Source organism: Diplodia corticola, assembly GCF_001883845.1.
Source record: "Diplodia corticola strain CBS 112549 chromosome Unknown scaffold95, whole genome shotgun sequence".
Lineage (NCBI taxonomy): Eukaryota > Fungi > Ascomycota > Dothideomycetes > Botryosphaeriales > Botryosphaeriaceae > Diplodia > Diplodia corticola.
Window position 1 is genome coordinate 25,570 of NW_017971574.1, and position 26,563 is coordinate 52,132.

The 26,563-nt window shown below is 60.3% G+C and overlaps 9 protein-coding genes across 9 annotated transcripts; 3 read left to right on the forward strand and 6 right to left on the reverse strand.

Annotated features, from left to right (window-relative positions):
- Positions 1-987: 987 nt before the first annotated feature.
- On the reverse strand, positions 988-1,863 carry BKCO1_9500010 (proteophosphoglycan ppg4; the record flags this gene model as incomplete). The annotated part of the gene is made up of 2 exons (XM_020279993.1): positions 988-1,464; positions 1,516-1,863. 2 exons carry the CDS (start codon positions 1,861-1,863, stop codon positions 988-990), a joined length of 825 nt encoding a protein of 274 aa, XP_020125331.1.
- Positions 1,864-2,228: 365 nt separating this feature from the next.
- On the reverse strand, positions 2,229-3,819 carry BKCO1_9500011 (fad binding domain-containing protein; the record flags this gene model as incomplete). Its single annotated transcript, XM_020279994.1, has 3 exons — positions 2,229-2,923; positions 2,998-3,676; positions 3,748-3,819. The coding sequence occupies 3 exons, from the start codon at positions 3,817-3,819 to the stop codon at positions 2,229-2,231; spliced, it is 1,446 nt and encodes a 481-aa protein (XP_020125332.1).
- A 942-nt stretch (positions 3,820-4,761) lies between these two features.
- BKCO1_9500012 (polysaccharide deacetylase family protein) lies at positions 4,762-5,905 on the reverse strand (the record flags this gene model as incomplete). The annotated part of the gene is made up of 4 exons (XM_020279995.1): positions 4,762-4,921; positions 4,975-5,078; positions 5,143-5,723; positions 5,800-5,905. 4 exons carry the CDS (start codon positions 5,903-5,905, stop codon positions 4,762-4,764), a joined length of 951 nt encoding a protein of 316 aa, XP_020125329.1.
- A 726-nt stretch (positions 5,906-6,631) lies between these two features.
- BKCO1_9500013 (nadh:flavin oxidoreductase nadh oxidase) lies at positions 6,632-7,951 on the reverse strand (the record flags this gene model as incomplete). The annotated part of the gene is made up of 2 exons (XM_020279996.1): positions 6,632-7,645; positions 7,709-7,951. The coding sequence occupies 2 exons, from the start codon at positions 7,949-7,951 to the stop codon at positions 6,632-6,634; spliced, it is 1,257 nt and encodes a 418-aa protein (XP_020125330.1).
- Positions 7,952-8,526: 575 nt separating this feature from the next.
- BKCO1_9500014 (xanthine dehydrogenase) lies at positions 8,527-13,095 on the forward strand (the record flags this gene model as incomplete). The annotated part of the gene is made up of 1 exon (XM_020279997.1): positions 8,527-13,095. One exon carries the CDS (start codon positions 8,527-8,529, stop codon positions 13,093-13,095), a length of 4,569 nt encoding a protein of 1,522 aa, XP_020125316.1.
- Positions 13,096-14,918: 1,823 nt separating this feature from the next.
- On the forward strand, positions 14,919-18,977 carry BKCO1_9500015 (c2h2 finger domain transcription factor; the record flags this gene model as incomplete). Its single annotated transcript, XM_020279998.1, has 5 exons — positions 14,919-15,168; positions 15,382-15,903; positions 16,045-16,898; positions 16,951-17,231; positions 17,282-18,977. 5 exons carry the CDS (start codon positions 14,919-14,921, stop codon positions 18,975-18,977), a joined length of 3,603 nt encoding a protein of 1,200 aa, XP_020125335.1.
- Positions 18,978-20,562: 1,585 nt separating this feature from the next.
- BKCO1_9500016 (1-aminocyclopropane-1-carboxylate oxidase) lies at positions 20,563-21,705 on the reverse strand (the record flags this gene model as incomplete). Its single annotated transcript, XM_020279999.1, has 2 exons — positions 20,563-21,298; positions 21,350-21,705. The coding sequence occupies 2 exons, from the start codon at positions 21,703-21,705 to the stop codon at positions 20,563-20,565; spliced, it is 1,092 nt and encodes a 363-aa protein (XP_020125333.1).
- Positions 21,706-22,163: 458 nt separating this feature from the next.
- Positions 22,164-23,956, forward strand: BKCO1_9500017 (major facilitator superfamily transporter; the record flags this gene model as incomplete). Its single annotated transcript, XM_020280000.1, has 3 exons — positions 22,164-22,366; positions 22,437-23,338; positions 23,421-23,956. 3 exons carry the CDS (start codon positions 22,164-22,166, stop codon positions 23,954-23,956), a joined length of 1,641 nt encoding a protein of 546 aa, XP_020125334.1.
- A 465-nt stretch (positions 23,957-24,421) lies between these two features.
- On the reverse strand, positions 24,422-25,673 carry BKCO1_9500018 (uncharacterized protein; the record flags this gene model as incomplete). The annotated part of the gene is made up of 3 exons (XM_020280001.1): positions 24,422-24,601; positions 24,800-25,244; positions 25,381-25,673. The coding sequence occupies 3 exons, from the start codon at positions 25,671-25,673 to the stop codon at positions 24,422-24,424; spliced, it is 918 nt and encodes a 305-aa protein (XP_020125337.1).
- Between the last annotated feature and the right edge of the window lie 890 nt (positions 25,674-26,563).

The following is a 26,563-nucleotide window of genomic DNA, read 5'->3' on the forward strand; positions in this document are numbered from 1 at the left end:
CGGCAGCTTGAAAATTGTTACTCAATAGGAACTAAGAATGGTGTGGGCAGGATCGGTAAGCACTTTGGCTCCCTTTCGGCATGTTTTCACGTTCACCGATAGCAATCGGCCGATCCTGCCTCCGCATACAAGTCCAGTAAGTCGAAGGTCAGAGAGAGTGTTGAAGATGAAAGTCGCGGCTATAGATACTGCGCAATGGGAATGCCCAATTGGGGGACACGCCAGGGGGCACTCCCTGATCTTGATCCTCATCCCGTCAATCAAACCTCGTCGATCATCAAAAGATCAACGCTATATTGTGCTCCTTCGAGGGGTGATCTATTCAATTTCCAACGTAGTGAAACAGTGGGCTCTGTCTATCAGAAGCATTCATCGTCACGGTTCAACGGTAAAGGGGTTCGTTGCTCAACAAGAGGTTGTACGGTTCTTCAAAGAAGAGACCGTGCTGGAGGACTGTCTATCTGTGGATGAGTCATGCAATGTTGCGCGGGTCATACGAATGACTCATGTGGCACATCGTAGCATCAATTAGGTAGTGTTGCCTTTGGTGGGCTCACCATGGTTTGAGGGACTTGGGGAGTGAAGGGAGCTAGCAAGCGCTAGTCCCTGGAGATTAAATAGCTCCCTGTAGTTGAGAGATCTTATATTGCTCGTGATTGTAGAGTCAGAAACGTCTCCTGTGAGACTCCATTGGCCATTAATATATCTTACCATTGCCGCTACTTGATTGTGAGCCCTTATCTGTTTGATGACCTGCCTTCCCCGGGTGAGTCCTGTGGCCGGTGAAGTGCCCCGTAGGTAGCAATTCTTTGCAAGCAATACAGCCGTACCACTAACGTGAAATACAGCTGGATCATAGCCCCTCCCTGTCCCAGAGTCCCTTTATATTGCCTCCACGTGATCCAGTTCATCGTGTTCGAGGGGTCAATGGAGTCCTCCCAGATCCAGCACCTTTTTTTTTTAGCACATTTATGTCCAGAGTCACACTCATCGTTTTGGAAATAGCGGTCTGGGTTTCCACTTGACATTGACAAAGTCATCGTCGAATAGTGCAATCCAATTCTCCATTGACCTCACTGTAGTCGCAGAGGGATTTGACGAGGCAGTCGCCTGGGACGACGAGGGCGTTGCTATAGTCGATAATTGGCTCGTGTCTCTGGCCCTAGAGCGAGGAGCGAATGGAGATACCGTGATGCCGTTGGGGTCTTTGTATTTGGAGCCTCCGGCCAAAGACGTGCTGCGGTTTGGCTGTAGGCCGGAACTGGATGGGCGTGTCTGTGGAGAAGAGATGGGAGCCGACTCTGAGGTAAGAGGATCTGTCCGTGCCGCCTTCCTCGGTGTTGACTCGGGGGCCTCTGCTTCTCTTTCTCGTTTCACTCTGGTAAAGGTACCAGCTGGTCCGTTGGTGATGGTCTTGGATGTCTGTGAAGTGGACACGCCAAGTCTACCGCTCTCCAGCGCAGACTTTGGAAGTGGTCAGTGATCTGTCTCCAGGTACTATATGGTGAGTCTCACCTGTGAAGGTGTCGCGGCTGTTGTGAGACCATGGCCTGTCACTCGCGGAACAGTGGGACCCGCGGGCTTCGGCGTCTCCGCAAGTGAGGTTCGAGAATGTCTGCCCGGGTGAGCCACGCGCCATTCAAACCAAGCCGGCATGTCCAGGTCACCGAGCGGAGACAGCCGCGACTGATCTTTGGCCGTCTTGAGTGTTTCGATTGGAGGATAGCTCGCGTCTTGGGTGCGTCGTTGGATCATGGATTGGAGGGCGTACCATTCCAGTTCGGAGAGGTCGTCGTCTGGGTCGGCCCATTTCTGTGCTAACTTTACCTCCAGCTCGTTCAAGATGTCTGTCGGATCAAGCATGGTGAAAGATGTGACGCGATGCGTGTGGAGTGGACGGTCACAGCGAGGAGATTTTTGAAGAAGAGAGGTGGTGGTGGCGACGTATCAGTGTTGAGGAAGGCGCGACTGCGGGCTCGCTTAGCATTACAACGGAAACAAGGTGAGGCGGTTGGAACACTTGTCGGGATGCTTTTGTTCACAGGTAGGCATGTTGTGCTTTGGTATCCAGACGGACGCTTCAACCCCCTGCCCTCTATTGCAATACCTGGCGAAACGGCTTCGTGATAATACTTCAAAAGATACGCACTTCTGACGGAGAAATGAACCACCAGTTTCTGTGTACTCACTTCTTTCTGTGACGCAAAGAATGATCATCGTCGCCCTTTTCACAGATTCGCCCTCTCTACCACTTCATCGTCCTTCGCCCAATGCGCCTCCACATCACTCACGCAATCGTACGTCAACAGCCAGTCTCCAACGCCGCTGAACCTCCAAGGGAACGGATCGCTCCCATGCTCGAGGCCCAATGCCTTCGGATCCGGGCTCTCACCTCTCCGCTCCATCTCCTCGTACTCGTTCCACGCTGCAAACAGCCTGTCTCTCTCCACCTGCTCCTCTCCGTCATGGAGGTGGTAGAGATGCTGCTGCAGATTGCCACGCTGCACCACCCTCTCCGTGCGGTCCTTCCTGCACTTCTCGTATACACTCAGCGCTCTCCTCTTCTCCTCCTTGCTCTTGTTCTTGATCTTCGCCAGGCACAAGCCGAGTACGCTCGCGTCCTCCAGGCTCATTCCCGCGCCGCTGGCCAAGTAAGGCAACGTCGCGTGCACGGCGTCACCCAGGAGGACGAAGGAACCGGACGGATCGGACCAGCTGGGCTCGAGCGTAGGCCGGATGCACAGCCGCCACTTGTACACGCTTTCGCAAAGCGCCAGCAACTTCGGGATGCGCGGATCCCAGTCCTTGTACAGGGCGCGCATCTCCTCGACGTTTCCTTCCAGCGTCGTTGCCCCAGCCGGCATGTCGTCCGGCACCAGCAACACCATGTTGAAGAGCTCACCTCCTCTCAGGACGTAGTTCACTGTTGCCATTGTTTCAGCCCTCCATCGCCGCCAGCTCCATCCCAGAGAAAGTCGAAGAAGAAGAAGAACTCACCGGCATGTGCATCCGGGCCCATCCAATAATTGACTTGCGGATCCTCCACAAACCCCCTCAACTCCGGATCCTTCATCATCTCCTTCGTGCTCAACAACAACCGGTACGCCAAATCGCCCGTCTGCACGGGGGGATCCTCCCTCCCGAGCAGAATCTCCCTACACCTGCTATTGATCCCATCCGCCCCGACCACCAAATCCGCCACCACCCTCTCCCCACTCTGCAACACACAGCACACCGCGCCCTCCCCCTCCCCCTCGCCATCACCCTCCTCCACCACCACATCCACAACCCTCGCCCCACACCTCAGTTCCGCCCCCAACCCCACCGCCCTCTCCACCAAACACGCATGCAACCCCGCCCTATGAAAATCCCAAAACTCCGCCCCCCCTCCGCCGCCTCCTCCCAACCTCTCCTCGTACCCCCTAAAATCCATGCTCGCCAGCGCGTTCCCCTTCCACCCCCACATGTTGCACCGCCGCGGCCGCGTGCGGTGCGCCGCCAGCGCGTCTCCCGTCCCCCACGCGCGCAGGATGCGCGTCGCGTTGGGCAGGCATTGGATCCCCGCGCCCACCTCGCCAATCTGCGCGGCGCCCTCGAGGATGCTGACGCGGTGGCCGGCGAGGAGGAGGGCGATGGCGGCGCCGAGGCCGCCGAGGCCGGCGCCGACGATGAGGATCTGGATTGATTGGTGCCCGGGGGCATTGGTTAGCTGGGGGAGAGATGTTGGGGGGGGGAGGGATGGCTTACGTCGAGTTGGGAGGAGGGGTCGCGCTCGATTTGCTGTTGGACGTGGACGGGTGGCGGGATGGGGGGAGACATGGTGGTGGTGGTGGTGGTGGTGGTGGTGGTCGGGTTGGTGGTGTTTGAGCCGAGACGGACGGAAAGACGAATGCCAGTTTGACGTCGACCAGGAATTCGGGGAAATCTGAACGCACGATGGCCTGAAGAAGATTGTTGTTGTTGTCACTTGAAGTTCGGCGGATCATCGAAGCTGAAATGGATGATGCAGGGGTGGTGCAGCTGCCGCGGGATTTGACATCACACGCTCCTGCTGCCCCGCTGCTTGAAGGGTGGATGCAACGAAGAAAAAGGCAACAGTGGTGGTGGATTTGGTGGCACCCGCGGGAACAAGCCGCATGCTGCCGACACTACTCTTCGCATGTGCATACGCAAGTTCCCCGGGCCCGATAAGGTAGGAGGGTCTGGCTTGGGGGAAAGTCCTCCGTATCATCAACTCGAGTTACGCAGCGGCGTAGAGGTGGCGCGGCTGGGATTTGGCGCGGTTCGGGAGGGGGTGGTCGTGCAAGAGTGCAGGAGTGGGGTAGCAGGATGAATGGGGGGAAGGGATCGGCTGCCGGAAGCGACCCGTGTCTGTTGATTAAGTGTCTAGTCGCGTCTCCTAGCCTATTCGACGCGTTGCGGAGAGGGAAAGTCGTGGCCTAACAGTTCCGGCTTCAAGCAGGTACAGAAGACCAACCGGATTCGATTACCCATATCAGGATAATGTAGTATCTCTACTAGACAGTTGGCGCGTTCGAATATTTGCAGCCTGCTGTGTCTCTGTTCGCAAATTTCAACCACGGTTGCTCGAATTCTCACTGTATGCTGTATGTCAGATGCCGGGTATTGCTATAGAACGATCTCGAAGTTTCACGCGAGGATATATACGAATCAAAGAACTACAATCAGACTCGCCTCCCGTAAAGCCGTCATCAGCCGTGACATGACTTCGTCGAATGAAATCCAGACGCCGTCGGCCGTCTATGCTGCCTTCTTTGCTTCATACTTCTTCAGAACCTCCTCGATTGTTGCGGGCATCAGGGCACCCGGTGCTGGTGTGTTCTTGCTCTTGAAGTCGTCACACATCTGCTCCATCGTCACCCACTCCACGCCTTCATGCTTGTTGATATGCTCGATGATCCTGCCTCGTCGTCAGCACGGAGCGAATGTTACCCGTTGCACTCCACATCTTACCTCTCATGCATGAGCAGGACGTGCGGTCGGCCACTGACATCCGGGTGGATCGTCATCGGAAAGACGAACTCGTCGTACTCGCGGTAGAAGTAGTCGAAGTGATCCTAAAGTTTCCCAGATCAGATGGAAAGCCCAGAGCAAGGGGGCGTCTACCACGCCACTACTCACCATCCACAACTCCTCAACCACCTTCGGACTGACCCAACCGTGGCTGTTTGGTGCGCCCTTGATGAACATCATCGGCGGCAAATCGTCGATATACCAACTCCCGGGGATCTCGACCAGCCCCGTCTCCTTACCCTTGACCAGCGGCTTCATCCACTCCTCGGCCTTCTTCTCATAGTCGATCTTGGTCCACGAGTCCTCGGTGCGCAGCCAATAGCACTGGTAGTCGCTGTGGCTCATGCTGTGGTCGTACTCGACGCCGTAGCCGAGCAGCAGCTCGGTGCCCTCGCGGCTGACCTCCCACCAGGGGGCGACGCTGCCGCGCGGCGGCTTCCCGCCGCAGAAGTCGGTCAGCATGCGCCACGTCTTGTCGAGCACGTCGCGCTGCTGCTCGAACGTCATGTCCTTGGGGTTCTCGTGCGAGTAGCCGTGCAGGCCGATCTCGTGCCCGGCGTCGCGCACCGCCGCGCATTCCTCGGGGAACGTCTCGAGCGAGTGGCCCGGGATGAACCACGTCGCTTTGATCGAGTACTTGTCGAAGAGCTTGAGGAGGCGCCGGATGCCGATGGTGCCGGCGAACATGCCTGTTTGTGGAGGAGGAGGGCTCGGTCAGAGAATGGCGGATTTGGGGAATGATGCCATGTGCTGCTGTGTGCTTACCGCGACTGATGTCGCTCGTCGAGTCTTCGCCGCCGTACGAACCAAGCCAGCCGGCGACGGCGTCAATGTCGACGCCGTAGCTGACAAGCACGCGCTTCTTGCCCATGGTTGATGGTGGGTGGTGTGGAAAGCAGACGAGTGACCGAAGGCCCAATGGCGTGCTGGAGGGGTCAGAAGCAGGAAAGAAAGCAGCGCTGTCGAAGAGGGAGAAGGGAGCTGCGAGAAAGAGAGAGAAAAGCGTCAGTGGGATCGGCGTCCAAGAAAAGTCCCCGGTCACCAAAGATTCGCAGCGGGGTCAGCCAGCAGGGTCGCACCGTCATGCTGTCAGCACGTCGCTGACGGCGAGCCCAGGCCCGGCCCAGCTGCAGAACCAATGTCGAGCTCAAAGGCAGGGCCCGTCGGTGCGGCACAACAGCCGCAGTGGTGCACAGTCGATAAGCAAAACAAGGGCAGCTTTATCAACAGTGGGGGTTCGAAGAGTGGCAGCCCGGGGTGGCCATAGCTCCCGCGAGCTGTCAGCACCCGCTCAGCAGTCAGCACCCCTGACCCCTGATGACGTGCATTTCCGCCCACCCGCCTGCCGCTCGGACCCCTTGCCCCGCATTGCTTTGTGTCTCCGGCTTACCTACCCCACCTGCCAAATGCTGATGACGATAGCTGCGCGAACGGCGAAGCGGGAGGCTGACCTGGCATCTTTTCAGGAACACCACCGAACGACAGACGCAAGCACCTTTTCGATAGCTGTCATCAAACGCTCTATTGATATCTCTAACCGACGACCAAGGCCGGTGGAACGATGCTTTCTTATTCTACCGCTGCAAGTCTCCCTCGTCTACGCCGACGTCTCCTCGAACGACGGGTAATCCACATAGCCCTTCTGCGGCGGGTCCGCGCCGTAAAAGGTGCCGCGGTCGTACTGGTTCAGCGGCAGGCCCTCGGCCAGCCTGCGCGGCAGATCGGGATTGGCGATGAACCACCGACCGAAGATAACGCAGTCGGCGTCGCCAGCCTCGACCACGGGCGCCGCGTTCTCGCGGTCGAAGCCGCCCGCCGCCAGGAAGCGCACGCCGCCCTTGGCCAGGATGCGGCGGAACGGCACGAGGCTGTTGGGCGCCTTCTTGGACGCGGGCGCCGTGGCCTCGGCCTCGACGCCGTTGTAGACGTCGTCTTCGTGCGCCGTGTACGCCGCCAGCGCGTCCAGCTTGCCCTGCTCGTCCAGCACCTCGTCGAAGCGCGGCTCGACCATGTGCACGTACGCGGGCTTCTGCGGCAGCCGGGCGATCTGGTCGCACAGGTAGGCCCAGTGCGCGTTGGGGTTGCTGTCCTTGGTGTCCTGGAAGTAGTTGTACGGCGACAGGCGGATGCCGACGCGGTCGCCGCCCACGGCCGCCGCCACGGCCGCCACCACCTCGAGCGGGAAGCGGCAGCGGCCCTCGACGCCGCCGCCGTACGCGTCGGTGCGCCGGTTGACGTTGTCGTGCAGGAACTGGTCCAGCAGGTAGCCGTTGGCGCCGTGGATCTCGACGCCGTCGAAGCCCGCCTCGTCGACCGCGCGCTTCGCCGCCGCCGCCCACTCGGCCGTCAGCGCGTGGATCTCGCCCGCGCTGAGCGGCCGCGGCGGCGCGTCGCCGTACGCGGTGCCGTCGAGCGCGTTGCCCGAGATGGGGACGTCGCTGCTGCTGGGGGCCTGCGCGCCGGCGCGGAACGAGGGCGGCGAGGCGCGGCCGGTGTGCCAGAGCTGGCAGAAGATGTAGCCGCCCTTTGCGTGCACCGCGTCCGTCACCTTCTTCCAGCCGGCCAGCTGCGACGCTGTGAAGACGCCGGGCACGCCGGGGTAGCCGCTGGCCTGCACGTGGCGGAACTCACGTCAGTCACATGGTGGGATTGGCTGACAAGGGGTTCTTCTCACGTAGTGGCAGATGTCGGTGGCCTCGGTCAGGAGCAGACCGCCCTTGCTGGCGCGCTGCTTGTAGTACTCGACGGCCAGGTCTGAGTGCACATAGACGCCATCGCTCTCCTTCTGTGCGCGCATGCGTGTAAGAGGCGCGAGGACCATGCGGTGGCTCAACGAGAGCTTGCCCAGCTGCATCGGCTTGAAAAGCGCCGTGTCCTTCAGTGGCGCAAACGCCGGGTTTGTGATGGGCGCAGGCATTTTTGGGCAGCTAGCAGATGGAATGCGGAGCGAAAGGAGGAGAGGAGGCCGGAAGTAGAGGGCGCGGTTGTGCCATGTTGAGTTGCTCTTGTAGGCGCGCAGAAGAACAGTTGCGCGGACGAAGACTGCCCAGACGCTTGCATGGGCGGTGCACGGTGGTTGAGGAGTGGGAATGGGGTGCGCAGAGAGTGGGAGCGAAAAGTGGGAGGTCGGCGGCTGGCGGTTCCAGCGGCCAGTAAGCGCTTGAGCGGGAATGCTGGCCGACGAATGGTCACGGCTGGGGCTGCGGCTCCCGTTGCACAAGGTTAATGTCGGAAAGAGGAGGCAGAGGCAGATAGCCCGCCACGCCCAGCTCCTCCCGACTCCATATATCCTCTGCATCGCGAGAAGGGTGGGACAGCGTTGCCAATTCCCGCCGAAGACTGCTGTGCCTCATTGCCGCCGCCGTCGGGACCTGCAGCAGCAGCCAAGTGAGTCCTTTGCCCTTTCCTTCCGTCTTCACATGTCAGGTGCTGATAGGCGTGATGGGCAGCTCTGCGCTCCCCACTGACGACGTTGGTTCAGCAAGAGGTGCAATGGCCCTCCCCAAGCCTCCTCAGGCAGCCCGGCACGCTGCCGTCTCCCTCTCAGCTGCCGAGGCGTTGACGCCGCTGACCCAGTCCACATACACAACACCGACCCTCAGATTCTATCTCAACGGCAACAGAGTTGAACTTGACAGCCCCGACCCGCATTGGACTCTACTCGACTTCATCCGCGCGCAGCATGATCTCAAAGGCACAAAACTCGGCTGCGGCGAAGGCGGCTGTGGAGCCTGCACCGTCGTCCTCAGCTCCCCCAAGCTTTCTCAAAGGACCAAGAAGGTCGAATACCTCGCCGTCAACGCGTGCTTGTTCCCGCTCGTCGGCGTTGACGGCAAGCATTTGATCACCATCGAAGGCCTCGGTACTGCCGACAACCCCCACCCTCTTCAGGAGCGCATCGCAAAGCTACATGGCTCGCAATGCGGTTTCTGCACACCGGGCATCATAATGTCTCTCTACGCTGTAGTGCGCAATGCCTACAATCCGGAAACCCAGGAGTTTGATTTGACCGAGGACACCATCGAACGAGAAGGACATCTCGACGGGAATCTTTGCCGATGCACAGGTTACAAACCAATCCTGCAGGCGGCGAAAACCTTCGTCACCGAGGACTTGAAGGGCAGATTGACTCCGGAGAAAGACTCCTCGAAAACTCGTGCCGTCGAAATTGATCTCACGGACGCAGCCCCGAAAGCCGGTTGCGGATCTTCAGCCAAGGGCTCGTGTGGAAGACCAGGGGGATGTTGCAGAGACAACAGTCCATCTTCAAGCAGCAACAACGAGTCCGACAGCGAAAAGTCGACTTCATCTTCTTCGGCAGTGACTGAGCCGGACCCATCACCTCCAACAGCCGAAATTACTGAGCAGCCTAGAAAAGACTCGGCGACGAGCGGCACGGCGTACGCAAAACCACTCAAATCCAGGGAGCATGACCCAGAGGGCAAGAAGGTCCAAACAGAACTTGCTGCACCCTTGGCCGGATCCCGCAAGGGCGTGCCACACTTCACCTTCAAGCCCTACCAACCAGACACCGAACTCATCTTCCCGCCTAGCCTGTGGAAGCATGAAAAGCGCCCCTTGTGTTTCGGCAACGACAAGAAGATCTGGTTCCGACCTACCACTCTTGCGCAACTAGTCGAGCTCAAGAGCTCCTACCCCTCGGCCAAGCTTGTCGGTGGCGCGAGCGAGGTCCAAGTCGAAGTCCGGTTCAAGGGCTCCGATTTCGCCGTGTCTGTCTACGTGTCAGACATCGAAGAGCTCCAGGAGACGAAGGTGCCAAAGTCCGAAGCGGAGTGGGATGCCATGAACGAGATTTACCTGGGAGCCAACACACCGCTCAGCGAGCTGGAGCATGTCTGCAAAGCCGTGTACGACAAGCTCGGCCAACGCGCCCTGGCCCTGGAAGCGCTCCGAAAGCAACTGCGGTACTTTGCCGGCCGCCAGATCCGAAATGTGGCATCCCTAGCCGGAAACGTCGCCACGGCATCGCCCATTTCAGACGGCAATCCGGTTTTGCTGGCTGCCGGTGCGCAGGTCATGGCCCGCAGCAAGAAAGGCGGCACCCTCGCACTTCCCGTGTCCAAGTTCTTCCTTGCTTACAGAACCACCAGCCTGCCTCCGGACGCAGTGATCACGCACGTTCGCATCCCGCTTCCCCCAGCGGGGACGCGCGAGATTACAAAAGCGTACAAGCAAGCAAAGAGAAAGGATGACGACATCGCTATCGTGACATCAGCATACCGGGTCCGCTTGGATGATGGCGGTGTCGTTACAGACATTTGTCTTGCCTATGGCGGCATGGCACCCACCACGATCGAGGCGAAAGGCGCAAAGAAGGCATTGCTCGGGAGGACATGGTTCGAGTCGACGACTTTGGAGGCCGGAATGGATGCTTTGGCCGCGGACTTCGACCTCCCGTTCAGCGTGCCTGGAGGAATGGCACACTACCGCAGAACTCTTGCCGTGTCGCTCTTCTTCCGCTTCTGGCACGAGGTCGTGGCAGAGCTGGGCCTTGGAAAAGTGGACAAAGACCTCATTCAGGAGATCCATAGGGAAATCTCGTCAGGCACCCGTGACAACTACAACCCGCATGAGCAGCGGGTCGTTGGGAAGCAGGTCCCGCACCTGTCGGCACTGAAGCAGTGCACTGGGGAGGCGCAGTACGTGGATGACATTGAGCGCCAAGACAGAGAGTTGTATGGCACTCTGGTCATGTCCTCGAGGGCGCACGCGAAGCTGGTTGAAGTCGACTGGACGCCCGCGCTGTCAATGCCAGGGGTGGTCGGGTATATCGACAAGAACAGCCTTCCAAAGGAGGCCAATATCTGGGGCTCCGTGAAGAAAGACGAAACCTTCTTCGCTGACGGCGAAGTCCTTTCCCACGGCCATACCATCGGCATGGTCTACGCAGAGACGGCGTTGCAGGCCCAGGCTGCCGCGAGGGTCGTCAAGATCGTCTACGAAGATCTCCCGGCAATCCTTACCATCGACGAGGCCATCGAGGCCAACAGCTACTTCGCTCACGGCAAGCAGCTCAAGAAGGGACTCGCGATCCACGGGAAGATGGACGAGGCGTTTGCAAAGTGCGACCGGATATTCACTGGCGTCACCAGAGTCGGCGGGCAGGAACACTTCTACCTGGAAACCAACGCCGCCCTGGCCATCCCTCACAAAGAAGACGGCTCCATGGAAGTATGGTCTTCGACCCAGAACACCACCGAGACGCAAGAATTCGTCAGCCAAGTGCTCGGCGTCCCAAGCAACCGGATCAACGCCCGGGTCAAGCGCATGGGCGGCGCCTTCGGCGGCAAAGAGTCTCGCAGCGTGCCCATCGCCTGTCTCTGCGCCATCGCCGCGAGAAAGGAAGGCCGGCCCGTGCGGATGATGCTCAACCGCGACGAGGACATGATGACGACGGGCCAACGACACCCGATCCAAGCACGCTGGAAGGTCGGCACGACGGCGGACGGCAAGCTGCTCGCCCTGGACGCCGACGTCTACGACAACGCGGGCTACTCGCAGGACATGTCGGGCGCCGTCATGGACCGCTGCTGCACGCACATGGAGAACTGCTACAACGTGCCCGACGTGTGGATCCGCGGGCACGTGTGCCGCACCAACATCCACAGCAACACGGCGTTCCGCGGCTTCGGCGGCCCGCAGGCCATGTACATCGCCGAGCAGATGATGCACGCCATCGCCGAGGAGGCGGGCCTCGACGTCGACGAGCTGCGCGTCAAGAACCTGTACCGCGTCGGCGACCGCACGCCCTTCCTGCAGCCCATCGACGAGGACTGGCACGTGCCCACGATGCTCGACCAGCTCAAGCGCAGCGCCGACTTCGAGGCGCGCAAGCGCGCGGTGCGCGACTTCAACCGCGCGCACCGCTGGCGGAAGCGCGGCATCAGCCTGATCCCGTCCAAGTTCGGGCTCAGCTTCGCGACGGCGCTGCACCTCAACCAGGCCGGGGCGTACGTCAAAGTGTACGCCGACGGCAGCGTGCTGCTGCACCACGGCGGCACCGAGATGGGCCAGGGCCTGTACACCAAGATGTGCCAGGTGGCGGCGCAGGCGCTGGGCGTGCCGCTCGACGCCGTCTTCAACCCGGACTCGCAGAGCTACCAGGTCGCCAACGCGTCGCCGACGGCCGCGTCCAGCGGCAGCGACCTCAACGGCATGGCCGTCAAGGACGCGTGCGACCAGCTGAACGAGAGGCTGCGGCCGTACTGGGACAAGTACGGCAGGGACGCCGAGTTCAAGACGATCGCGCACGCCGCGTACATCGACCGCGTCAACCTCGCCGCCAACGGGTTCTGGAAGATGCCCCGGATCGGATACGTGTGGGGCGAGTACGACGTCGACAAGGTGAAGGACATGTACTACTATTTCAGTGAGTTTCAGCCCTCTCTCTCCCCCCTTCCACCACAACACCTGCTAAAACTCGGCGACTCGCCCACAACAGCCCAAGGCGTCGCCTGCTCCTCGGTCGAGCTCGACCTCCTCACCGGCGACCACACCGTCCTCCGCACCGACATCCTCATGGACGTCGGCCAGAGCATCAACCCGGGCATCGACTACGGCCAGATCGAAGGCGCCTTCGTGCAGGGCGTCGGCCTCTTCACCACGGAGGAGTCGCTCTGGACGGCGCCCGCGAGCGGCGGCCAGCTCGCCACCCGCGGGCCGGGCACCTACAAGATCCCCGGCTTCTCCGACATCCCGCAGGTCTTCAACGCGGCCATGCTGCGCGTGGACGCCGAGGGCCGGCCGCTGACGTGGAAGCATCTGCGGAGCGTGCAGAGCAGCAAGGGGATCGGGGAGCCGCCGCTGTTTTTGGGGGCGACCGTCTTCTTTGCGCTGAGGGAGGCGGTGAGGGCGGCGAGGAGGGATAATAACGTTGGTTCTGGCGAGCTGGCATTGGCAGGCGGTATGGGGGAGAGGTTCTGCTTGGAGAGCCCCGCGACGGCGGAGAAGTTGCGATTGGCGGTCGGCGATGCGATTGTGCAGAGAACGGCGGTGCGGCGGAAGGAGGGGGAGTCGCCGTTTTTTGTGACGGTTGCTTGAGGTTTTTTCTTGGCTCTTTTCTCTTGCCAGTCGGTTCGTTTGGCCGCTCTGAATAATGCCCGGATTTCTGAGCGTCGTCATTAAGTTACCAACATGACGAAATTCTTGGATGACGAGGGAAAGTATGACGTGGAGTTCTACAGGCGTACTATTTAGTAAGTTTTCAAGTCTGCCTGCTCTTCACTCTTGCCATTACGAAATTGTTATTCGAATCGACATCAGAGGTTGGAATTGCGTTTTCCTCGGTGTTGTGGGTAGCCAGATACTTTGGTTTCAGGATCCGCCGACCAATCGATGTCGCAATCGCCACGACACTAGCGTGTTGCGATGGCGCGCGCCCTATATATATTTTTTTTTTTTGGTGGCAGCAATGATACGAGACGTAAATTGTTGCAAAAGTAAAAAGCATGAGGGGAACCATAATTTAGCTTTGGCTCAGATAGTCGGTGTATCTCCTTACAGTTGTGTTCGTGCTGCTGCTGCACCGGCTTTGCGCCATCTACAGGACCCTTATTACATACGAACCACGAACCTGGGATTGGAGCATTTGCATGCGGGCAGGTCAGACAACAACCAATCACCGGCCACGGGCTGCTCTGCAGGAACGGTGAAGTGGTGGCTTCCTTAGCATTCGACTTGCGGCATGCTTGTATCGACACAGAGCTGAGTGATAAGTTGGAGCGCCACGCGCCAAGGCTTCCGGCAATCGAAGGAAGATAATGGCCCGGGTCTGGGTGAAGCCACTCAACGAAACCACTGCCGGTCGGCAATTGCTGATAGCCGCCTCACAGCCTCGGAGGCTGCTTGAAGACAGTCGCGTCTGAGGCATTGCTTGAACCCTGGCCAAGGGCGCCGAAGCGGTCGAGAAGGCTTGAGCGAGGCTCCGTTGGGGCGCAATCGGCGGTGGTAGACTGGTGGTCGATTGGAAAGCATTGCCGGTTGGGGACAACTCCGGGTGTTACGTAGAGATATGCGCGAGTCATGGCTACCCCGCCTTCGCAATCCCGCAGGCTCGCCAATGGTCAATCGGCGGATGGCGGCATTTGGGTTGCGGATGTAGGCATCGCGCAAATCGTCGGCGAAACCCAGCTTTTGCCGGAGGGGTGCAGGAGCTGGCCCTGTTTATCCGCCTGGCCTATCGAGAGCACAGGCGCACCGGCGCTCAGGCGCTGGCGGCGGGCGGTGCGAGGTGGAGGCGGGAGGGGCAGGTGCAAACGGCGGCGCCAGAGCAACACCACCACGCCGGGAACGCCCGCGTGTCGGACAGGCCGCTACAGGCCGCTGCTGCCCCGATTGGCTGCGGCCGCGCGGTGATTTGTGACGGCAGATATGGACTCGTGGACTCGCGGACGTGCTGATACTGTGATACTGGACCTGTGAGCTGCTGAGGCACGGGCAGCCGGGCCTGATATGTGTCGCTGCGACTTGATACGGCCGTGGTGTAGTAATGGAATGAGCAACCCCCACCCCCGCCGTGGTTAGTCATCCGCGCCAGTGCGTGCGCGCGTGCGCCAGTGCGCGGCCGCGTCGCCGGCCTCGAGCGCGTCGGCAACTTCTCGACGATCCGACCGCCATACCATGCAACCGCGAGTGGCTCCCTGCGGCTCACTCCAGCCTCTAGTGAGATGCGACGTCGGATCCACGCGATAAGCCGCCCGCGGATATGTCAAGTAGTCGGTACCGCCATGGCCGCCCGCACGCCTCACGGCCTCGCACCATCCGCCATAGCGCTCTACACAGTACACTCCTCCATCCTGCAGCGGCGCGTCACTCTGCAAACACCCTGATACCCCGCAATTGACTCTCGCGAACCCGCCGCCGCCATGCGCAACACCTCGCCCGCCTCGTCCGCCCAGGCCGCCCACGCCGCCGGCCAGCGTGCCCACGCGCGGAGGAAGAGCAGCACCACCACCGCCGCCAGCGACCAGCCCAAGAAGTTCGCCTGTGGCTTTGACGGCTGCGGCCGCGCATTCACGCGCTCCGAGCACCTGCAGCGCCACCTGCTGAACCACACCGCCGGCGAGAGCACCTGCGAGCGCTGCCGTGCCCACTTCAAGCGCAAAGACCTGCTTGGTAAGTGCTCCAACCGCCGCGGGCACACCCGCCGGGAGTGCCGTCGCGGGCCTTTTCTGAAGAAGCCCCGCGCTAGCTACTCCACCAGACAAGCTCAGCGCCCTGAAGAATGGGGTCCCCCCATTGCTAGGGTCCAAGCACAGTCCAGCCCTATCCCACCTACCCACCTACACTAACCCCACCCATTGCACTCCCGCTGACCCGCCTCCGCAGAGAGACACATGCAGCGCCACAGACAGAAGGACGAGGAGGCCGGCGCCGAGGGTGCTGGCGTCCTCAACACCCGCAAGCGCATGTGGAAGGACCAGGACGGCAACATCGTCACCAAGCGTCCCAACCTGGGCAAGAACAGGTCCGCTGCTCCCTCGAGTGCCCAGCACGGCCGGTCGCTGTCCACCTCCACCACGGCCTCCATCGAAGACGCCGTCCGCGTCCTGGGCGGAGACGCTCCCATCTCGCCCCCCATCTCCAGCACCCACTCCTCACAGTCGGACGACTACGGCCGGAGGTCATCCGACGCGTGCGACGCTACCACAGACCCAACAACCGTCGAGGCCTGGGTCTTCCCCCCGCTTGAGCTCAGCCCTGGCCCTGAGCCACACGCATATCCTGAACTGGAGCCATTGGCGCACGAGACCGAGCGCTTCTGGTCCAATGCCAGCGGCTTGCAGACGTCATCTCTGAGGAATCTTTCTGACGATGTGCCTTACGACGATATCTTCAACCCTGACACTGGTATGTCTCCCTTCCACTTCTATTGGGAGCCGGACTATGCGGAAAAAACCAGCGTCTTAATTGAATAATGAACGGAATTGCTCAAACCTGTTTCTGTGTTCATGTTATGCCTGGTCGTCCCCATGGCTGACCGCCTTCCAGCCAGCTCGTTCAACATGCCCTTCACCACCATGAACAACTACAACTGGCTATTTGACGTCGATCTCGGGGCACCAGCAGCGCAGCACTTCTCCACCTCGACCCCAGACATCCTGTCTGGTACGTTCACAGCAACGCACGTAGACCAAGCTGCTCCTGATCCTCAGCCGTCCACTCATACTTTCCCTACAGGCGTACCTCCAGAGCATACGCCAGCTGTTAGTGAGCTTGCTCTTATCCCTACGGATGAACATTCGATTGCGGCCCCCACCGCGCCTTCAGCTGCCCTTTCCCATGCCCAGTCCAACTCTTCAATGCTGCCCGACATGAGCTTGCCAGAGTCCACCTCCCTCTCTCTTCCCAGCCTCGAGCCTCAGCACTCCGCCTTCGCAGATGAGCAGCGTTCTGTGACAGCAGCCTCTACCATCGGACGCTCGCAAACGATGAACATCCCAACCCCCCTGAGCATGCCCATCGAAGAACGTGCCAGAGTTGCCCGCGAATCTCTTGCAACACGCCAAGCGCAGATCGGTATTGATTTTGAACGGCCCATGTCGTCGATGAACCGTTCTGCCAGCCTTCCAGTCATTGATGAAGTAGCGCGTGCCCAAGTGCTCGACGTGATTGAAGCGGCCAGGCCAATCACGCCGGACGGGCTTTACATCTCCCGGAGTCATCCTCTACTGTCCCTCTCCTCTCTACAGACCTACTGTGATCTGTATTTCACTCGCTTCAATACTGCCTATCCTCTGATTCACCAGCCGACATTCGACGCTTCCCACGTCGAGACACTGTTGCTTGTATCTGTCCTGCTGCTTGGAGCAACATACTGCGAAAAGGACGCTCACCAGATGGCAGTAAGTTGCAAGCTCGCTATCTGAACAAATCCGGGTTTGCTCACATGACTAGGTCTGCATCCACGACGTCCTCCGGCCCCAAATTTTTGCCCATGCCGGGTTTAACGCGAAGCCCGATCTGTGGGTCCTGCAGACTATCCTGCTGGTCGAGTGTTTTGGCAAGAGCCGCGCTGGTCAGAAGCAGCACGACATGGCACACCTCTTCCACGGACTCCTCATCAATCTCATCCGAAGAAGCGACTGCCAGGCCATCCGCACGCTGTTCACAGATGAGTGCTCCGGTGATCTCGACAACGACTGGAGGAAATGGGCAGAAGCCGAGCAGAAGAAGCGGTAAGCCAAAAACTCCCCGGCATCAAACCGCATGACTGACGGTTTCCCAGGCTCGCCTACCTCTGCTTCCTTTGGGACGTGCAGCACGCCGTCCTGTTCTGCCAATCCCTCTGCATGTCCGCCTTCGAGCTCCGCTCCAACCTGCCCTGCAACCAGCAGCTGTGGGAAGCCGACTCGGCCGAAGTCTGGCAGCGCCTCCGCAAGCAGCAAAAGAGCCCGCCGCTCTTCCTGGCCCTGGTCAAGGCCTACCTGACGCCCGGCGGGCCCCCCATCCCGCGCAACCTGAACGCCCTGTCCCGGCTCCTGCTCCTGCACGGCCTCATGTCCATCTCGTGGGACATGAAGCGCCGCGACCAGACGTCGCTCGGCCTCGTCGGCTGCGGCAACGGCGGCAGGCACCAGTCCTCGTCGTCCGGCTCGCCCATTGGCGACTGGAAGACGCGCATGTCGACGTCGTACAACACGTGGAAAGCCGACTTCGACGCGTACTGCGCCAACTACCTCGACCTCTTCTGCAGCACAGGTGCGGGTGCAGGTGCAGGTCCGGCGGCGGCGGCGGAAAGCCACCACCATGACAGCAGCAGCAGCAGCAACAGTAACAGTAACAGTAACAGCAGCGGCGGCAACAGCAGCAGCGGCATCAGCGGCAGCAACGGGATCAGCCCCCCGGCGTCGGCGTCGGCGTCGACGTCGACGTCGAGCACGACGTCGCTGCTCAGGCAAGAATTCATCACGTGGTCGACGGCCAACGCGGCCGTGTACCACGCGGCGCACGTGCTGCTCAACGCCGAGTTCCTCGACCTGCAGATCTACGCGGGGGCGCGGCACATACTCGGACGGCCGGTGGGGCGGGCGGATTACGTGCGATCGCAGCGGGTGGTCAAGCGTTGGGCGGGGGCCGGCGCGGGGGCGGGGGCGGATCATCAGGGACGTACTACTAGTACCAGTACTGGCACCAGTAGAGGTGGTGGTACTGCTGGGGGGGATCATCAGTCCAACAACAATCCTGGACAGGTGGTGGACGTCGAGCGGCTCCGGGCGGCCAGGGCGGCCCGGCACGCGGCGCTGCTGATCCGCGAGGGCGTCGAGCGGCTGGACGCGTTCGACGCCGGCGGCCTGTTCCATTACCCGTGGTGTCTCTACCTCGCCACGTTGACGTGCTGGGCTTGGTGGCATGCGCGGCCGGCGCAACCGCCGCTGGTGGTGCCACCCACGGATCATCATCAGGTCCAACAGCAGAAGCAAAGGAAGCAGCAGCGGCGTCGCGTGCGCCAGGAAAGGGAGGCGCTGATGGAATATCATCCTGGTGACGCCGAGGACGGCTTCGATGCCGACGACGTCGCGAATGCGGATGCGGATGTCCCGGAGGACGAGGACGAGAACGAGGACGAGATGGTGTGGGATGCGGCGGCGGAGCTGGACGCGCTGGTGGGGTGCATGACGGCCTCGCCGCCTGCGACTTTGTCGTCGTCGTCGTCCGGCACCACCACCACGACCACCACCACCACTGCTCAAGAATACGAAGAAGACGACGACGACGACAGCTTCGGCCCCGAGCGCCGCCTCGAGGCCGTGGCGCGCGGGCTGCGGCCGGCGGCGGTGCGGCGGCGCACGACGGGCCTCACGGCGGTGGTGGCCAGGCACCTGAGCAAGGTGCGGTGGGCGGTGGTGCACGACGGCATGATGGTGCTCAAGGGGCTGGTGCCGTGGCGGATGATTGGGGGCGCTGAGGGGGGGTTGGCTTAGGTGTGGGGGAATGTAGTAGGGGGAGGCGTAGTAGGAGAGGGTGGGGGAGAGTGAGGGTGAGGGTGAGGGGAGGGGAGGGGAGGAGGAGGGGGAGGGGGAGGGAATATTTTCTTTTTTCTCTTTTTCTCTTTCTCTCTTTTTTTTAAAAAAATTTAATAGTAATAGGGTATGGGGAGGGATTGGGTACGGTGGGTATGTCTTAGACGATGATGAATGTTACGGAACGTTGCATTATACCTTGTACGTCGTCGGTTCATCGACCATCAAAGCAATGTGATGTTCTTTTTATTTTTATTTTTTGGTACGTACACACATATATACAGACAGTACCAGCTCTGCAGTTGCATTCGACATGAGTTGCGGCAAACATGGTTCCAGAAGGCCGGGAAGGAAGGAAGGGTCATTCATTGGTGGTGGTGGTAAGTAAGGGTTGTTGACCGGTGAGCAAAAAGCCAGCACTTACCCACCCACCCGCGTCGTCGTTCGTCAGTCAAGGCGTCCCCCCGCCGGAATTTTATATTGCTACGTTCGACGTTGACAGGCATGCAGCTCCTGGCGCCGCTTCTCTGCAAGGTTGGAGAGTTTGAAAAAAGAAGGGAGCGGCGGCCGGCGGGCGATCGTCGCCAGTCAGCTACGTAGCGAGAAGCATGAAGACGTAGATTGCGAGCGGCAAGGGCCTTCGCTTTCGTTTGGGACTGGGAGAGTGGAGATTCGGGGTGGATCGGTTAGCGAGCGGTGAGAGATTGGATGAGTTGTTGTTGCGTCGTTGAATGGAGAAGGTGGCCTTTGCGTCGGGTCGCTTGGGTCGCTTGGGTCGCTTGGAGATGGAGATGGAGAGGGAGAGACAGAGGGCGGTTCATGCGGTGGATGTGCACACGGCGCAGCAAGGGAAAAGAAAATAAATTGAAGGACGTGGGACAGTAAAAGGGTTTGGGTTTCCTTTGTGCAGGAGAAGGGTTCATGCGTGCACTCTGCTGGGGAACTGACGACCGACAGAGACCACGGAAGGGCTTGGTGGCGTTGTCGTCGTTGTTGTTGTCGTCGTCGTCGTCCTGAAGGCGTCGATTGCGACGTCTGCCGCAAGAGGCAATATACGCGCGCCATCTTAATTACGCCACGGGGGGTTGCGCAATCTAAATAAATGAAAAAGGGCCGGGCGCAGCTCTGGAGACGTCATGGGCTGGGCGGAGCAAAGGGACTCGGTTCTTCCGTCCGTGTGTGATCGCCGTTCTATTTTCTGCCCATCCATGAGGCTCTTCTTGTCATTCTCGCCCCATGGCGGCAGTCTTAATGGCAATAATATGATTATTGCTACGTTCGAAGTTGCCGCCGAACCTTGCTGTCGTTCATTGCTTGCTTGCTTTTGCCATGGCTGGGGCAAAGCTGCGGCTCGTGCGGGGGGGCTGGTCGATGTCGTGGCTGCACTCCCTGTATGTATCCTTCTCCGGAACCGTGTGTTCTTGCATTGCCAGGTGACTCGAGAACTACCCACCATCACATGCAAGGCCTAAGGCAGCATTCGAGACTAAAATCACCCAGTAGGAAGATTCAAGCTGAATTGAAGACAATATCGATCCTCTCCTGATCAAGCCACGGCCACGGCCGGCGCCACGCCCTCCAAGCTGCCGGCAGCGTTCGCCCTCCTCTTCTTCTTCTCCTCCTCGTCCTGCTTCCACTTCTCGGCGCGGCCGTAGCTCTCGCGGTAGCTGCCGCCGACGGCGTCCTCGACGGTGATGGGCGGGTACTTGGGGGCGTCGTGCTCCGACTCGCGGCAGTTGGGCAGGCACTCGATTGTGTAGTCCGGGTTGCCGCTGAAGAAGACGGGGATGCTGTAGCGCTCGGTGCCGGAGCGGTTGATGACGCGGTGCGTGTTGGAGACGTAGCGGTCGTTGGACCAGCGCATCATGAGGTTGCCGAGATTCACCACCAGCGCGCCCTTGACCGGCAGCACGTCGAACCACTGCCGCACCTCGCTGTCCCACACCTGCAGCCCGTCGACGTCGTCCTGCAGCAGCAGCGTCACGGCGCCGAAGTCGGTGTGGGCGCCGATGCCCCGGCGCAGCTTCTCGTCGCCGTCGCCCTTTTCCGTGGGCGGGTAGTGCAGCAGCCGCATCGTCGCCACGGCGCCCGTGGCGAAGTCGTCGAAGTGGTCCTCGCCGAGGTCGAGGCTCAGGGCGATGGCCTTGAGGATGTCCTTTGCCAGCGCGACGACGGCGTGGTAGTAGGCCATGCACGTGCGCCTGAAGTCGTCGACGCCGGGGAAGGTGTCGGGGGCGGGCCACTGGTTGGGGCCCGAGTTGAGCTTCTTGTTGACAAAGTACCTGAGACGGCGTGGTCAGTCGACGAACAGCGTGGTGGGATTGAGCACTGACGGGTGTGTGACGGGGATCTCGTCGCCGACGTAGAAGCCTTCCTTGAGCTCGGGCAGCGTGCCTTCCTCCAGGATCTGGGAGCGCAGCAGCTCGTAGCCCCGGTTCCAGCTGTTGTTTTCTTTGCCGACCTTCTTCTTCGCCTCGAGCGGCAGGTCGAAGAAGGCCTTGTTCCAGGCCATGATGCGCTCTTGCAGCTCGAGCGGCACCGGGTGGTTTGTGATCTGGAAGAAGCCATTGTGCAGGCAGCAGTCCCGGATCTGGCCGACGAGGGCCTGTTTCTTTGCCGGATCCGAGTCGTAGAAGGCGGCGAAGTCGAGAAGCGGCGGGCTGCGAGAAGTGTTCCGTTGGCTCGCCATGTCGGATGCTGGTGCTAGTGAGTGTAGCGGCGCGGCTGTGAAGTGCAAGTAATATATCCGCACCTGCGTCCGCTTTGGGAAGCAACGGTGCCGGGATGCCGGGATCCGTCGCTTAGCCCGCCATCTTCCCGACGCCGCGACTCCTCCGCTCTGCTTCCCCGCACCCAACCGGAGAGTGGGAGGACGCCCCCATTCTTGATAACCACCACCTCGACCAGCTATCGCCGCACCGATAAGCCCCGGCGATAGTACCTCAGTTCTTTGTCGTGGCTGCGTGCCCGCCCAGGTACCGTACCTAACCGCTTTGGGCAACATGCCTGTAGAACGCCTGTCGTTGGCCCTTCTCCTGCAAGCCTTGGCCGGGTGAGCATGTCTTGCTGGAGAATCACACATATCCCTCTGACCTTTGCTCCCAGCCGGCCAAGTTCGATCTTCCTGTCCGCTTCATCCCAGCCGCAATGTCATCCGACGACATCAAGGAGGAAAAGGGCCGTGACCCGACCGCCAACGCCCTGGCCCAAACCGCCTCGTACGGCGAGGGCAATGTGCAGGACATTGACGACCCTGCCGTGCGCGACTTCTACGGCAGCTGCCTGAGCGACTCTTACCGACTGAAGTCTGAGCTCGTCAGCAAGCAACTGACGGAAATCGGCATGGGCAAGTGAGTAGCAGCATCCGCCCCATCCGCCCCATCCGCCCAGGGACGCCGCTCACGGACGCGCGTGTTGCAGGTACCAGTGGTGTCTTTTCGTCGTCACCGGCTTCGGATGGATCACCGACAACTTCTGGTCGCAGGGCATCTCGACGGTGCAGCCCGCCATGGCCATGGAGTTCGCCGACATCACCAAGCGGTCATACAGCAGCGTCGCCTACTACGTTGGCCTGATCCTGGGCGCCTCCTTCTGGGGCATCTCGGCCGACTTCATAGGCCGCAAGCCCGCCTTCAACGCCACCATCCTGATAGGCGGCATCTTTGGCTGCGCTGTGGCCGGCGCCCAGAACTTCATCGCCTTCTCCGCCCTCTGGGCCGTCATCGGCACCGCCGCCGGCGGCAACGTGCCCGTCGACTCGATGATCTTCCTCGAGTTCGTGCCCGGCAGCCACCAGTGGCTACTGACCGCCCTGTCGGCCTGGTGGAACTTCGGCCAGGTCATCGTCTCGCTGATCGGATGGGTCTTCCTGGCCAACTACTCGTGTCCGTCCGGCTCCGACTACACCACCTGCTCCCGCCGCGACAACATGGGCTGGCGCTACACCATGATCACCCTCGGCGCCCTCGCCCTCGCCTTCGCCATCATCCGCATCTTCGTCTTCAAGATGCCCGAGAGCCCGCGCTACCTGCTGTCCAAGGGGCGCGACGCCGAGGCCGTCGACGCGGTCAATTACATTGCGCGCTTCAACGGCAAGCCCGAGACGCTGACGCTGGCCATGCTGCACGACATCGACGTGTCGCTGGGCATGGCGACGACGCCGACGCCGACAGACGCCGACGTAAAGACGCAGAAGCTGTCCCGGCGCGACATCATGCGCGAGAACCTCAAGGACTACAAGGGCGTCAACTACAAGAGCCTGTTCGCGACGCCCAAGTTCGCCTTGCACACCAGCCTGATCTGGCTGATCTGGCTGACCATCGGTACGTCGTCGTCGTCGTCCATCTCCTCCCCCTCCCTTCCCACTTGCAAACCCCGACTGACCGCTCTCCCCCCAACAACCAGGCATCGCCTACCCCCTCTACTTCGGCTTCCTCCCCTCGTACCTCGAAACCAAATTCAGCGCCGCCACCTCCCTCGACATCACCTACCGCAACTACTGCATCGTCTCCGCCACCGGGGTCCTCGGCCCCCTCGCCGCCGCCTTCCTCGTCGAGCCCCGCCGGCTCACGGTCGGCGGCGGCCGCCGCAGCATGATGGGCCTCTCGGCGCTGCTCACGGGCGTCTTCCTCTTCGCGTACACGGCCGCCGCCACCGAGACGCAGGACCTCGCCTTCCAGTGCGTCACCGGCATCCTCGGCAACTTCGAGTACGCCGTCATGTACGCCTTCACGCCCGAGAGCTTCCCCGCGCCGCTGCGCGGCACCGCCACCGGCACCGCCGCCACGCTGCTGCGCGTCGGCGGGCTGGTGGCCGCCGTGGTGAGCGCCAACGTCGGGTTTTCGACCGTGCCGATTTACGTCAGTGCGGCGCTTTGGGTTGGGGTCGGCGTCGTGTGTGTGGGGTTGCCGTTTGAGACGGCGGGGCATGCGGCTGTTTAGTTGGGTGGTCCTGTTTGGAGGGGGCGAGGGGAGGAATGGGAAAGGATCGGAAATCAGGGGGGAAAGGGGGTTGGGATGCGGTGTGGGGGGGTTGTGGCGATGGGATCGGGCTTGGCTGCTTTGGCGCAGAGATGGCTTGTTGCCTTTTTGTATTTTCTTTGGTTTCGTCGGTTGGTGGACGAGGCCGTGTGAGATGTGTACGCTTGGTGTTTCAGTGTTGGAGCAGACAGACATGAAGTCACTGCACGGACTAGGTAGTAATGCGCGTAGGTTTGAGTCCTAGACATATCGGACGAGTTCCTCCAGTCTCGCTTCTTGATGCGGCTTCATTGAAACCCGATCAGTTCTGCTATGCCAGCGCAATAGCAGTGTACGAGCTCCTGGCTTTCTTGTCGAACCTCAACCCACGTAGCTGCGGGGGCAGATACAGCCCCGGATGAGTTCTCCAAAACACCCTGAAGCACACTATGGCCGAGCAACATCTGTCAGTACAAAACGCGAGAAATCGACCGTTCGAAGCAGGGAGAACCCACAGAAGATGACGATGTCATCGCAGACGATCGCCCATATCAGCCCGACGGGGTGCCGAGCCGCTTTCGTGTAGATGTCGAAGGCCACCGCGATGATTCCCAGGATGGATCGGACCTTCAGCCGCATCAGTCAGTCGGTCGGTTCCAAACACGCACGATCCAAACATCACCTCCCCCCCTTCCCCTCTCCTCGACACTAAAAAGGGTAGAAAGACAAACAAAAGCGTCGAAAGCGAAACTGCGTCAGGACCCCCCCTCCAAAAAAAAAAAGAGAAAGGAAAAAAAAAACGAACGAACAAACAAACGAACTCACCGTCAACCCCCCCGCCGCAACAACCAACCCATCAAACAACCTCCCCGGCCACTTCACCCTCCTCCCCTCCTCCCCCTCTTCCTCCTCCTCTTCATCCTCCTCCTCACCCATCCCCCACTCCTCCCTCGCCTGCCGCCGATACTCCCACGCCACAAACGCAAAGTACGCGCAAAACGGCAACTGCGCAAACGGCGTCAAACGCGCCATCCACGGCGTCCACGAACAGGTAGCAGCGACGCCGATGAAAGCGTGCGGGACGAGCAAGTAGTAGCCTACGCGGCGGTCGCGGAGCACCTTGCGGCGGTCGCGGTTGGGGCCGTCGACGTCCGGGAGGGATGGGGTGGTGGTGGACCGGGTGGCGGCGCCGGCGGGATCGGGGAGGACGGACCAGGCGAGGCGGGTGAGGGTGGAGGAGAGGGAGTGGGCGAGGAGGGTGGTGCCGATGCTGTTTGACGGTTGGGGTTATGTTCTGGTTTTTCTTTTTTTTTTTTGCTTCGACCAGCTACCTTCGTCTTTGTGATCGAAGAGGGTGGTGGGAAGAGGGGGAGTAACAGAGGGAAGGGGAGGGCCCGTTCACTTACTCGATGAAGGAGACGCTGGGGACTTTGGCCCGGTCCCTGATCCAGGGGTCCTTGTCCACCTGCAGGCTCTGGAGGAAGACCAGGCCCCACGCGATCAGCGGTCCGGCGACGACGACGCCCGAGAGATACCACGTGCGTCGCCGGATCAGCTGCGCCAGGGACACGATGGAGCCGAAGAAGAAGACGAGGGTCGGCAGCAGGGACAGGAGCAGCAAGAATATGTACATGGATGGCGAGCCATATCTCTTTATGGCTTTGGGCCAGGGGTTGTAAAAGCCACGGGGGACCGGCATCGTCGCTGGGACAGAAGGTTGGTTCTCTCTTGATGTGGAGAAAAAGTGCGGATGGCCCCGCACGATGGGGAAAAGAGGTGCGGGAGATGGGGCTGTTTTAAGCGCGGATGATCCTGCGCGACATGGGGCGTATTTTTAGCCATGTTGTGGGGGCCGCAACATCACGCCAGGCATGGCAAGATGACTTGTGCTTCGTAACCGAAAGGATCGCTAGAGCTGGGAGTAATCTTTTGTGTGTTAATTTGGCAAAGTAAGCCAAATAATCACATCAAAGATACTTCGACGCAGCGTTCAATGTTTCCGTCAGTTCCCAGAAAATCCACTTACTGCACTATTTCTCAATTCTTACTTCATAGAGCAAGGCTGCAAGATATGAACCAGGGCCTGAAGACAAAAAAGTACGATGAATATCGACGTGCTCGAGTACGGACACAGTCTCAGTACGAAGTCAGTAATATTGATCAGTGACCTTGCACTAAATCACTTCTCAGTCCGGTTATAGTCTCTTCAAGCTTATGGAAGCTGATTGTTTTTGTTTCCCCCAGTTTTAGGATTGCTGGGCAAGAATCGAGAAAATGAACAGCTGATAGGGGGTTGCATCTACGATGACGTAGTTGAAGCTCGCAATCCCGGGCTGAGACAATCCGTGCGCGATCGAGCGAAGCAGTTGTGGTAAACAACCATCAGTCGGAGAAGCAGATTCATGATAGACCAATGGGGTTTGCGGCAGTGCTGGACATGCACGGATTCGGAAGGCAGCAGATCCCTGTCGTACATGCGGGACGCCGAAGGGAGATGGCCCGGCTCTGTTAGGGCGGTAGACGGGGAGAAGTCCCGATCACGTGGGGATGCACGTGGAGACGGGTGCCCTGCCGTTGTGCGTCTTTCTT